The 13046-nt window shown below is 40.8% G+C and overlaps 1 protein-coding gene across 1 annotated transcript in view; it reads left to right on the top strand.

Annotated features, from left to right (window-relative positions):
• Positions 1 to 13046, top strand: part of Ssh2 (slingshot protein phosphatase 2) — a 123954-nt gene that overhangs the window by 74224 nt on the left and 36684 nt on the right. Inside the window, exons 6-8 of the mRNA XM_013016296.1 lie at positions 3061 to 3255; positions 8136 to 8229; positions 8361 to 8489. Of these exons, the coding sequence (XP_012871750.1) occupies positions 3061 to 3255; positions 8136 to 8229; positions 8361 to 8489 (418 nt within the window). The remainder of the gene's footprint in view (positions 1 to 3060; positions 3256 to 8135; positions 8230 to 8360; positions 8490 to 13046) is intronic.

The following is a 13046-nucleotide window of genomic DNA, read 5'->3' as shown; positions in this document are numbered from 1 at the left end:
CTCTACCACTTGAGCTACAGCACCACTTCCGGTTTTCTGGTGGTTTATTGGAGATAGGAGTCTCACGGTCTCTCCTGCTCGGGCTGGCTTTGAACCTCAATCCTCAGATCTCAGCCTTCTGAGTAGCTAGGATTACAGGCGTGAGCCACCAGCGCCCAGCTAAGAAAGCATTTTTTAAAATATCCTATAACTTCATTTATAAGAAAAAAATCTATTTCCCTAATAAAATGGTTTTAAAAGTTTTTTTTCAAGTTTATGTAATATGGAATTGACAAAGATTTTAGGAACCTAAATCATATAACTTGGTAGAAAATAAACTGGAAAGCTGGGTGCCAGTGGTTCAAGGCTGTAATCCTAGCTATTCAGGAGGCTGAGACCTTAGGATCATGGTTCGAAACCAGCCCAGAGCAGGAAAATCCATGGGATTCTCTGATTAACCACCAGAAAACCAGAAGTGGTGCTGTGGCTCAAAGTGGTAGAGCATTAACCTTGAACAAAAAAGCTCATGGATGTGCCCAGGTCCTGAGTTCAAGCCCCATGACTGACAAAAAATAAACTGGAACAACCTTTCTGGAGAATTATTTTCCAATATGCATTATCATTTTGAATACCCCTTAACCTAATAATTTTATTAAGATTTTTCTCTGAGATAATAATCATAGATGTGTGCAAGAATTTTTTTAACTATAAGAACTTATCCGTGGGGCTGGAAAGGAGGCTCAGTGGTAGAGTGCTTGCCTTGCATGCATGAGGCCCTGGGTTCAATTCCTCAGCACCACGTAAGCAGAAAAGGCCAGAAGTGGCACTGTGGCTCATGTGGTAGAGGGCTAGCCTTGAGCTGAAGAGCTGAGGGACAGCACCCAGGCCCAGAGTTCAGGTCCCACGACGACCAACAACAACAACAAAAAGAACATATCTGTGTTCTAATAAGAGCAATAAATAAAAAACAAGTAAGATGTCCAAAAGATAGAAATGAATTCTTTGGTACAACCATATTATTGAATATTACTCAACCATTAAAATGATCTAGTTGAGGAATATTAACATGGCAATGGCCTGGGGTGTAGATCAGTGGCAAAGCACTTGCAATGTTCAATCCCCAGTACTAAAAAAGAAAAGACAGAAAAAAATACAATTTATACCAAAAAAATGGGAATATGTCAGTGACAGGATGTAAAGAGAGCAAGTTATAAATAATACACAGAATATAGCCATATCTTTGTTTATCATGAGTCTACACATAACTGATATTTTGTTCTGCTTTATTTAGGGAAACCTAGGGCTTAGTACATACTAGGCAAGTTAAAGCCCCCATCTATAAAGTTTTCAAGTGACCATAGAAATGAAAAGGATTTGGGTTTTGTTGTTGGTGTTTGGGTTTGTGTGTGTGTGGTGTATGTGTGGTGTGTATGTGTGTGTGTGTGTGTGTGTGTGTGTGTGTGTGTGTGTGTGTCCCTAACTTTACTTTGCTTAAGGCTAGTGCTCTATCACTTAAGCCACAATTCCACTTCTGGCTTTTTTAGTCATTTTTATTGGAAATTATGAGATTGGAATCTTATGGACTTTCCTGCCCAGACTGGCTTTGAACTTCAATGCTCAGATCTCAACTTCCTGAGTAGCTAAGATTACAGGAGTGAGCCTCCAGTGCCCAGCTAGAAAATGGTATTTTTAAAAAAATAGATGAAAGGCTGAGTAAGGAGGCTCACCCATATAATCCTAGTGATTTAAGAGACAGAGATTAGGAGGGTTATGGTTGAAGGCATTGTAGCACATTATCCTAGCTACACAGGAAGCCTAAGTATGGTCCATATGCCTGGGCAAAAACATGAGGTGCTACTTGAAAAATAACTGTTTTAAGTGGTAGAGGGCCTGTCTCGTAAGCTCAAGGTTCTAACTTCAAAGCCCAGTCCTACCTTTATAAAAGTTACAAATGGATTGGCCACAGAATTCCCTTTTATTGCCTTTTTCCTTTAGGAGAGAGACAATAATGTATAACTATTAAGACATTTCATTTGATAGATACCTAATTGATTTTCAGCTATGAGTGAGCCTTCTTTTAAGCACTTGAGACACACCAGTAACCAAAATATAGAAGGTCTTTCCTTTTGTGTAATTTCTGGTTAACCAGCTTTTCTGGTTAAGCTTTTCCAAACAGCTTTTCTGGTTAAGCTTTTCCAAAGAATATAAGCAAAAGATACTTTTCAGTTCTGTTTACCCTTCTTGAGCTGAGTTCAGAGACAGAAGGTTTAATTAGTCTCAGAATAACCAGAGCTGTTCTTAGAAAGTAATCCATATACATGAATAAATGGTTTAAAGAAACCAAGAGATTAATACATCAAGAAGACATGTAATTATATGAGTATTTCCTTCACATTAAAGAATATATTTTCATGACTTAAGGACATCTATGTATGTAATCTTTATGAAGCCTCTAGAATGAGAAAATATATGATTTATCTGCTGTTACATGATTCTGTGCCATGGGAAACAAATCTTTGAATAGTTAATTATTGGGATCTTTAGTCTTCTAATGATGCTGTCACAGCATAGTTCCAACTATGCTCTATTCTTTCCTAAATTTATTTTTCACTGATGAGTTGTCAGTTTTCTTCCCCTCCCCTAACATCCTGCCTAAAGGGTTTCAGCAAATGTGTAGATAATATGGATAAATAATATGATATCATCGGGCTCAAAAATCTCTGAAGTTCCAGAGAAGAGATTCTCTAGAGCCCAAATTCTATAGAATTTACAAATTAGAAAATGAGATATGGCCAGGCACTGGTGGCTCACACCTGTAATCCTAGCTACTCAGGAGTCTGAAATCTGAGGATCATGGTTCAGAGCCAGCCCAGACAGGAATGTCCGTGAGACTCTTAACTCCAATTAACCACCAGAAAACCAGAAGTGGCCCTGTGGCTCAAGTGGTAGAGTGGTCACCTTGATCTCAGGGACAGTGCCCAGACCCAGAGTTTAACCTCACAACCGACAAAAAAGAAAAGAAAAAGAGTGAGATACATGTGGAGTTTTGGCACAGTACTCATTTTCCAACATGTCTTTCAGGTCTGCACTACAAAGTTTACACAAGGCTTGTGAAGTGGCCAGAATGCATAACTATTACCCAGGAAGCCTGTTTCTCACCTGGGTGAGTTACTATGAGAGCCATATCAACTCAGATCAATCCTCAGTCAATGAATGGAATGCTATGCAAGATGTGCAGTCCCATCGGCCAGACTCTCCAGCTCTCTTCACAGATATGTAAGTCAGCTTGCCTAAGAATTGTGAAAAAGGCATTCTCTGTTGCTTCCTAGGCAGCATGTTCTTCCCTAGTCTTTTCTTTTGGAGAATTAATCCTTCCCAGTGATAATAGTTACCATCTATAACCACATTTCTGCCACACATAAAGAACCTAATCTATGACTGGGAATGTGGCTTAGTGATAGAGTGCTTGCCTTGCATACATGAGGCCCTGGGTTGGATGTCTCAGTACCACATAAGCAGAAAAAGTTAGAAGTGGCATTATGGCTCAAGTGGTAGAGCACTAGCCTTAAGCTGAAGAGCTGAGGGACAGTACCCAGGCCCAGAGTTCAGGCCCCATGACCTGCAAAAAAAAAAAAAAAATTACCAAATCTCCCTGGTGTGCTATGCATTGAATAAAGGCCTAAAGTGGCACTGGTGTTTTATTTCCTTTTTAGGTCTATGTGTTGAAACTTGTTGAAATTTTTGTTACTATTTTATATTTTTTTTTATTTAGTTCCTGCTTTGGAAATTAATCAGGATGTTTACTTTCTCTATAAATTGATCTTTCTGAACTTGCAAGATATTCAACTAGTGGGAGAAAAGTGGGTAGTAGAGCTACTTATATGATCTTACAAACAGGATTTGTCTTAAGATTCTTGAAGTCGGGGCTGGGAAGATGGCTCAATGGTAGAGTGCTTGCCTTGCATGCATGAGGCCCTGAGTTCAATTCCTCAGCACCACATAAGCAAAAAGAAAAAAAAAAAGCCGGGAGTGGCGCTGTGGCTCAAGTGGTAGAGCGCTAGCTTTGAGCTGAAGAACTGAGGGACAGCGCCCAGGCCCAGAGTTCAGGCCCCATGACCGGACCCAAAAAAAAAAAAAAAAAGATTCTTGACGTCAAGCCAAAATACTAAATTATTTTTTAAAGGCTTTAGATATTAGTCTAATAATGCCTTTTACTGGAAAAGGTAAAATTTCCAACTGTGTGTGAAAACAGTTTTTTAAAAAAAAAAAAAAGCACCTTTTCAATAACCCTAAATCCTTTCAAGATCCCATAGTAACTAAAAATAAGAATTTGTAGAAAATGTTATTCATAATTCCATGCTTTGCAAGAATGAATGTTTCATCTAGCTCAAAAAAGTACATTCAGCTGGGTGCTGGTGGCTCACGCCTGTAATCCTAGCTACTCAGGAGGCTGAGATCTGAGGATCGAGGTTCAAAGCCAGCCCAGGCAGGAGAGACCGTGAGACTCCTATCTCCAAAGGTGGGAAGTGGCGCTGTAGCTCAAGTGGTAGAGCGCTCACTTTGAGCTGAAGAGCTGAGGGACAGCGCCCAGGCCCAGAGTTCAAGCCCCACGACCGACAAAAAAAAAAAAAAGTACATTCGCCTGATCCTGGTGGCTTACCTATAATTCTAACTACTCAGAAGATTGATACCTAAGAACCATTGTGCAAAACCAGCCCAGGGAAGGAAGTGTGAAACTTTTTTTTTTTTTTTGTCGGTGATAGAGCTTGAACTCAGGGCCTGGGTGCTGTCCCTGAGCTCTTTTTGCTCAAGGCTTCTGTTCTACCACTTTGAGCAACAGTGCTACTTCTAGATTTCTTGTGGTTAATTGGAGATAAGAGTCTCACAGACTTTTCTGTCTGGGCTGGCCTTGAACAATGATCCTCAGGTCTTAGCCTCCTGGGTAACTAGGATTACAGGCATGAGCCACCAGTGCCCAGCTTTCCTGGAAACTCTTACCTCCAGTTAACCACCAAAAAGCTGGAAGTTGAGCTGTGCCTCAACTGTGCAGAGTGGTTGAGTGCAGTGCTATCCTTGAGCAACAAAAAAGCTTAAAGATGGCATCCAGGCCCTTAGTTCAAGCCCTGGGACCAGCACCAAATAAATAAATAAATAAAAGCACATTCTAGTTGTTCAGGGTGATGCATGTATAATGTTACTAAGGAGGCAGAGATGCAAAGAATTACAATTCAAGGCCAGCTTGGGAAAATAGACCCCTCCCTCCTTCTCAACAAACTGAATGTGGTGATGCACATCTGTAATTCTAATTACATGGAAGATATAGCTAGAAGGATTGAAGTCCTAGTTTAAAAAAAAATGCAAAACCCAGTGTAAGGCCTGTCTCATAAAGCAAAAAAAGGTTGAGAGTGTGACTCAAGTGAGAGTGTTTCTAGTGTATGTGAAGCCCTGAACTCAAACCACGGTACAAAACAAAACAAAAAACCCTACATTCTAAATCATACTTACTTGAGACAGAAAAAATACTATCAACCACCTAGGGCAGAAAAGTCCACAAGACTCCATCTCTATCTTCCAGCTTCAGTAACTAGCAAAAAGCCAAGTGGAGGTATGACTCAAATGGCAAACCATCAACTAAGCAAGCCAGCTAATTAAGCATGTGCCTTGAGTTCAAACTGTAGTAGTACAGAGGGTAAATGGGGATAGGAAGCTTGGGTAAGAATTTTATTCTTGTCAAGACAAGGATACCTTTCTGACTGATGGAGAAATGGCATAGGTATTAACTATATTCTGCAGGTTTTGTGAGAAACTAAGAGAGCTAAGTGGTATGGAGCTCCACAGTTGTGGAGTTAAAGCATCTATCTTTGGAGATTACTGAAGCTATTTTTACCATCAGTGATAAGGCTGTAGGCAGCCAAGCACAGGCAGGATGCCCAAAGGCTTATTAGTCCATTTCCATCTCCAAATAAGGAGGTACAGAGCACATACCTTTCTTGAGTAGGTAGCAGAGGAAAGATGAAGCAGGAAGTATTATCCACTTCCTTCAAATTCTGTACAATATAAAATAATGCTGTTATTACAGGAAACATCCAGTTACATTAAACTAATACCTGTCTAGTAATTAAAGAGTAACTAGGTTGATTTCATATTTAAGTTCCAAGGGCTATTTATTTATTTATTTATTGTGCTGGTCCTGGGGCTTTAACTTGGGGCCTGGGTGCTGTCCCTGAGCTTCTCTGCTCAAGGATGGCACTCTACCAGTTGAACCCACTTCAACTTTTCTGATGGTTTACCTGGAGGCAAGAGTCTCACAGACTTTCCTGTCTGGGCTGGCTTCAAACTGCAATCCTCTGATCTCAGCCTCCTGAGTAGCTAGGATTATGGGTGTACCTGTAATTACATCAGTGTTTGATGTGGTAATTTTATTTTTAAGAGAGTCAGAAAACTCAATCCTGTAGGTAGAGTATTAGGCTTGTCTTAGCTTTTTGATTTTACTGCCAATATATGTAAGCATTAGCACTCTTTAAAGATTTGTTATCTTCATAATGAAGATAGAAATTTCAAAGACCGATATGTTCTATAATTCCAGCACTTGTGAGGCAGAGACAGGTGATTTTTTTTTTTCTTCCACATCAACCAGGATTAATCACATGTTGATGGCCAAGGGAATCATTGTTACTATTAAAATAGTAATCTCTGGGTGCTGGGAAGGTGGCTCAGTGGTAGAGTGCTTGCCTTGCATGCATGAGGCCCTGGGTTCAATTCCTCAGCACCACATAAGCAAAAAGAAAAAAGCCAGAGGTGACGCTGTGGCTCAAGTGGTAGAGCGCTAGCCTTGAGCTGAAGAGCTGAAGGACAGCGCCCAGGCTCAGAGTTCAGGCCCCGACCAGACCCAAAAAAATATAAGAATAAAGAAGTATATTCAGTTCACAATAGCCAAGATATGGAAACAACCCAGATGCCCCACTACAGATGAATGGATCCAAAAATTGTGGTACCTTTATCCAATGGTATATTACGCAGCCATTAGAAAGAACAAAATAATGCCATTCACAGGGAGATGGATGGAACTAGAACAAATCATGTTAGGTGAAATAAGCCAAGATCAGATAGACAAAGTCTCCCTGATATGTAAATGTTAAATTCAAAATGCAAGTAAACAGGACTCAAGAAACAAGACCTCTTCTTCTTTTTCTTTGGTCATAGGGCTTGAACTCTGGGCCTGGACATTGTCCCTGAGCTCTTCAGCTCAAGGCTAGTATCATATCCCACAATGCTGTGAAATTTGTAGAATTTATGGAATCACTTAATCTCAATAAAGAAGAACTATCCTTGGTATACCCAACTTGTCTTTTATTCCTTAATGGGTCTATATATGTGAACATATTTAAGGGCTTTTAAACACATACAACCTTTCCGTTAATCATTTCTATTTATTTATATTCTCAACATTCTGAAAAGAAACTTTTTTTTGCCAGTCCTAGAGCTTGAACTCTGGGCCTGGATGCTGTCCCTGCGCTTCTTTTGCCCAGGGCTAGTGCTCTACCACTTGAGCAACAGTGCTACGCCTAACTTTTTCTGAGTAGTTTATTGGGAGATAAGAGTCTTGGTGGACTTTCCTGCCTGGGTTGGCTGTGAACCATGATCCACAGATCTCAGCTTCCTGAGTAGCTATGATTACAGGCTTCAGCCATCGGCATCCAACTGAAAATAAACTTTTTAAAAGTAAAAAAAATGACTCTACTGAACTTTGAACTCAGGGCCTTTTGTGCTTACTAAGCAGGCACTCTTGCAGGATACTTGGGCCTGAACTCAAGGCCTTGCACTCTTGCTGCTTTGTCACTCTACAACTTGAGCCATACCTCCACTTCTGATTATTACTGGTTAATTGGAGATAAGAGACTCAAGGACTTTCCTGTCTAAGCTGGCTTTGAACCACGATCCTCAGATGTCATCCTCCTAAATAGCTAAGATTACAGGTGTGAGCCACCAGTACCTTGTTTCTAAAAATAAAATTTCTATTTGTAATGCCTCCACAATATAAAGTTAAGCAAAATAGAGGTAAAACTTGCCAATTTGGAAACATAAACAAATGTTATATTCATTAATGTAATCAAATTCCTGCTTAAGAAAAATCACTACTTCCTTCTTGTCCTCAGACCAACTGAACGTGAGCGAACAGAAAGGCTAATTAAATCCAAATTAAGGGAGATCATGATGCAGAAAGATTTGGAGAATATCACATCCAAAGAGGTAAGAGATAATGAGTCTACTTTGGTCCAAGGCTAGGAGTGTGATAACAATAGATATGGGGCTAGAAATAGTACACAGTTGAAAGTGAAGATCTTCACAGAGATTAGTAAAATATGTCATCTTTGTTTCAGATACGAACAGAGTTGGAAATGCAAATGGTTTGCAATTTGAGAGAATTCAAAGAATTTATTGATAATGAAATGATAGTGATCCTTGGTCAGATGGATAGTCCTACACAGATATTTGAGCATGTGTTCCTGGTAAGTTTTAGAGCCATATTAAATGGTGTGTTGAAACAAGCCTATGTGGACTTGGGGTAAGGAAACAATTATTAAGTCTTTCAAGTCTGCCAGATGTGTCTAAGGTCTGATAGATTTGAACAGAGCAGGTGGGCACTACTTATATCTGAGAGACTATTGTACTTACTTTTTTGTAGTCCTAAAGGTTGAACCCAGGGCCTTGCATATGTTAAGCACATGTTTTACCACTGAACTATATTCCTAGACCTGGACTTTTACACAGAAAGTATTGAGTTGCATGAATATTTTTCATAATTGCCATAATCTCAGCTAGGAAAAATTATCCCTTATGGTTCCTGAACTATAACTAATATAACTAATTCTAGGAGACTTCCCTGATGGATTAGGAAAGCCTCTAATTTCCTAAAATCTATTTTTGTCCTAAAATGTTAGAATTCTAATTTTCATCTGTACAAAATTAACAAAGATAACTAAAATCAATGAAGATGAGCTAGGTACTGGTGGCTCACATTTTAATCCCAGCTACTCAGGAGGCTGAGATTTGAGGATTGCAGTTCAAAGCCAGCCCATCAAGAAAGTCTGTGAGGGGCTGGGAAGGTGGCTCAGTGGTAGAGCGCTTGTCTTGCATGCCTGAGGCCCTGGATTTGATTCCTCAGCACCACATAAGCAAAAAGAAAGAAAAAAAAGCCGGGAGTGGCGCTGTGGCTCAAGTGGTAGAGCGCTAGCTTTGAGCTGAAGAGCTGAGGGACAGCGCCCAGGCCCAGAGTTCAGGCCCCATGACTGGACCAAAAAAAAAAAAAAAAAGTCTCTGAAGCTCTTAACATCCAGTTAAGTACCAAAAAGCCAGAGGAGAGCTGTGACTCAATTGTAGAGCAAAAAGCTCAGGGACGGTTCCCAAGCCCTGAGTTAAAGCCCAGGACCAGCACCAAAAAAAAAAAAAAAAAAAATGTAAAAACTCATTTTATTTCCACTTCTGACACATTTTGACCAAAATGTTAACAACTAAATAAATTAGTTTGATTTTCACGTCCTTTCTCTTGTGTGAGAACATTTGTAAATTGGAAATGATTAGAAGCTGGGAAACAGGAGAGAAGAGGACTAAATGCATGGGAATTGACTCAACTCACCTTGAACACACACTCAAGAATTTTTTCACCAGGCAGACAGGCTTTGTGTCATTGAAAGTCTGTGCCCTGAGTTAATCTGTTGACTCTCTAGAGCTTGTGTGTCTCTAGAGTGATTCATAGTAGACCATAGCTATGAAATTACTCATGAAAAGTTGTGAGCTGGCAGGGGAACTTCTTTTCCAGTACTTTAATGTAGCCAAAATGTGTTGCCATTTCTGGATGCAGATTATACTGGCTTTTCTATGAACAAAGCACCTGTTTTTGTTGTTTTTTTCTGTATATTTCCATTAAGGCCCAAATATAAACTTAATATTGTTGAAAAGAATCTATGTTGCTTATTAGAAAAACTTACAAAAAAATATCCAGTGGCCCATTTTCATTCTAAATGTGAAATGTGACTTAGGAGCCACTCATTCACATGTCTCCATAAAACCTAATTTTTATGACAGGCAAACTCCAGTAAACAAGAGGAATTTGCTAGCAAAGCACAAATAGCTTGTGGCTATAGTCCTAACTAATCAGGAAGCTGAGATCTGAGAATCTCAGTTTGAAATCAGCTCAAACAGACAAATCCTGAGATTCTTCTCTTCTCTCTCTCTTTTTTTATTTTTTTTTATTTTTTGGTCAGTTGTAGGGCTTGAACTCTGGGCTTGGGCACTGTCCCTGTGCTCTTCAGTTCAAGGTGAGCACTCTACTACTTGAGCCACAGCATCACTTCTGGTTTTCTTAGTGGTTTATTGGAGATAAGAGTCTCACAGACTTTCCTGCCCAGGCTGGCTTTGAACCAAGATGCTCAGATCTCAGCCTCCTGAGTAGCTAGGATTATAGGCATGAGCCACCAGTGCCGGGCTACGATTCTTCTCTTTAACCACCAAAAATATCTGTAAATGAAAGCCTAGTTCAAATAGTAGAGCACCAGCCCTGAGCAAAAATGAATCCCTGAAAAGAAGTCATGTTAAGAAAGTGACCAAATCAGGGCTGGGAAGGTGGCCCAGTGGTAGAGCACTTGCCTTGCATGCTTGAGGCCCTGGGTTCAATTCCTCAGGACCACATAAGCAAAAAGAAAAAAGCCAGAAGTGGTGCTATGGCTAGCCTTGAGCTGAAGAGCTGAGGGACAGCGCCCAGGCCCAGAGTTCAGGCCGCACGACCAGACCCCCTTCCCCCCCCCAAAAAAAAAGTGACCAAATCTGCAAACTTAGAAATCATTTTACCATTGAGCTAAAATCTCCTTCCTTTTTTCAGGGTCAGGTATCAGACCCAAGGCCTTGTATTTGCTTAATAAGAGCTCTATGACTAGCTTGAGCTTGGCCTTTTTTGTGTGTGCTGATCCTAAGGCTTGAACTCAAGGTCTAGACACTATCCTTTAGGTTTTTGGCTCAAGGCTAGTGCTCTACTGCTTGAGCCACAGTTCCACTTCTGGCTTTTTAATGGTTAACTAGAGATAAGAGTGGCACAGACTTATTTCTTTCCCAGGCTGGCTTTGAACCTCAATTCAGCTCGTATGGAGAGGGAATGTATAGAACATATTTAAAGAAATTCTGCAGTAAAGGTATTACTAGGGTAAGAAAAGGTTCTTTTTTTTTGGGGGGGGGTCCGGTCGTGGGGCCTGAACTCTGGGCCTGGGCGCTGTCCCTGAGCTCTTCAGCTCAAGGCTAGCACTCTACCATTTGAGCCACAGTGCCACTTCTGGTTTTTTCTGCTTATGTGGTGCTTAGGAATTGAACCCAGGCTTCATGCATGCAAGGCAAGCGCTCTACCACTGAGCCACCTTCCCAGCCCAAGAAAAGATTCTTATACATCCTTACAAGTGTACAAGTACAGCCAGGCTGTACTTGGCTCACTCCTGTAATCCTAGCTACTCAGGAGGCTGAGATCTGAGGTTCGCAGTTCAAAGCCAGCCCAGGCAGGAAAGTCCATGAGACCCTTATCTCCAAATAACCACCAGAAAACCAGAAGTGGCTCTGTGGCTCAAGTGGTAGAGTGTTCACCTTGACCTGAAGAGCTCAGGGACATCGCCCAGGCCCAGAGTTCAAGTCCCATGACTGACAAAAAAAAAAAGTGAACAAATACAGTTATAGTACTTCTCTTAGCTGGAAGCCTTTGCCCAATTAGATTTCAGTATTATCAGTTCTCCTGGAGGCTATGTAACTTGGCTGAGAAAAAGCTAGATGTGAACAGAGAACGTTTGCTGAAAAGCAGACAACCTTTTCAATTAAATAAGAGAAACACAAGAGTATTGGGTATACAATGGGCCCATGGATATAAAAGTAGCTGAATTTTTATGCTAATTTTCTTTTTCAAGATTTGGTATTGCAAAATCCTTTTAGAAGAGTGTTTCCTTTTCAAAGAAAATTCAGCCTCAAGGTGTTTATATTTATTGTAGGTACAGAGAAATTTAGAGTATGTGAGGAGAAATGAGACAGCAATCCATTGTATTCTTTTTATCTTAGTCAAGATTTTTGTCCCTAGAAATATGTGGCATAAACTAGGAAGGAAAAGTTAATAGAGGTTTTATGCTTGGTTACCACAGTAATGTGACTTAAAACATTGAGACTACAGAGTTGATAAGGATAGGGATATCAGCCTTCAGAGATTATGTATTTATCAGAATTCCCAGTACAATTCTTTTTGTGTGTGTGTGTGTGTCCGGTTGTGGGGCCTGAACTCTGGGCCTGGGCACTGTCCCTCAGCTTTTCAGTTCAAGGCTACCACTCTACCACTTGAGCCACAGTGCCATTTCTGGCCTTTTTTCTTTTTGCTTATGTGGTGCTGGGGAATCGAACCCAGGGCCTCATGCATGCAAGGCAAGTGCTCTACCACTGAGCCACCTTCCCAGCCCAGTACAATTCTTTTTTTGGGGGGTCCGGTAGTGGGGCCTGAACTCTGGGCCTGGGCACTGTCCCTCAGCTCTTCAGCTCAAGGCTAGCGCTCTACCACTTGAGCCACAGCTCCACTTCCGGCTTTTTTTCTTTTTTTGCTTATGTGGTGCTGAGGAATCGAACCCAGGGCCTCAGGCATGCAAGGCAAGCGCTCTTTCATTGAGCCACCTTCCCAGCCCCATCCAGTACAATTCTTATAAGTATAAATATATTTTCTTTTATTTTGCTTGGAACATTTGGACCCCAGAAAGACTGTTTTCTGATGATAACATCTGAAAAGAACTCAGTTACTTGAATCTTTGGGCCGGTTGTACAGTATTGGGAGAATGAATCAAATGGAAATGAACACTTATTTTAAGATATATTGTAGGCTCCAGATTTCATTTGACATTTCAGTATGAAGAAAATTAGGACATTGTAAGCATGAAAAGCCTGGTGTTAAAATTTAAAGATTGGAGCCGGGCGCTGGTGGCTCACGCCTGTAATCCTAGCTACTCAGGAGGCTGAGATCTGAGGATCACAGTTCAAAGCCAGCCCGGGCAGGAGAGACC

This window comes from Dipodomys ordii, unplaced genomic scaffold, assembly GCF_000151885.1.
Source record: "Dipodomys ordii isolate 6190 unplaced genomic scaffold, Dord_2.0 Scaffold31, whole genome shotgun sequence".
In the NCBI taxonomy this organism is placed as follows: Eukaryota; Metazoa; Chordata; class Mammalia; order Rodentia; family Heteromyidae; genus Dipodomys; species Dipodomys ordii.
The sequence above is the reverse complement of the archived record's forward strand: the minus strand, read 5'-3'. Positions and strand labels throughout refer to the sequence as shown.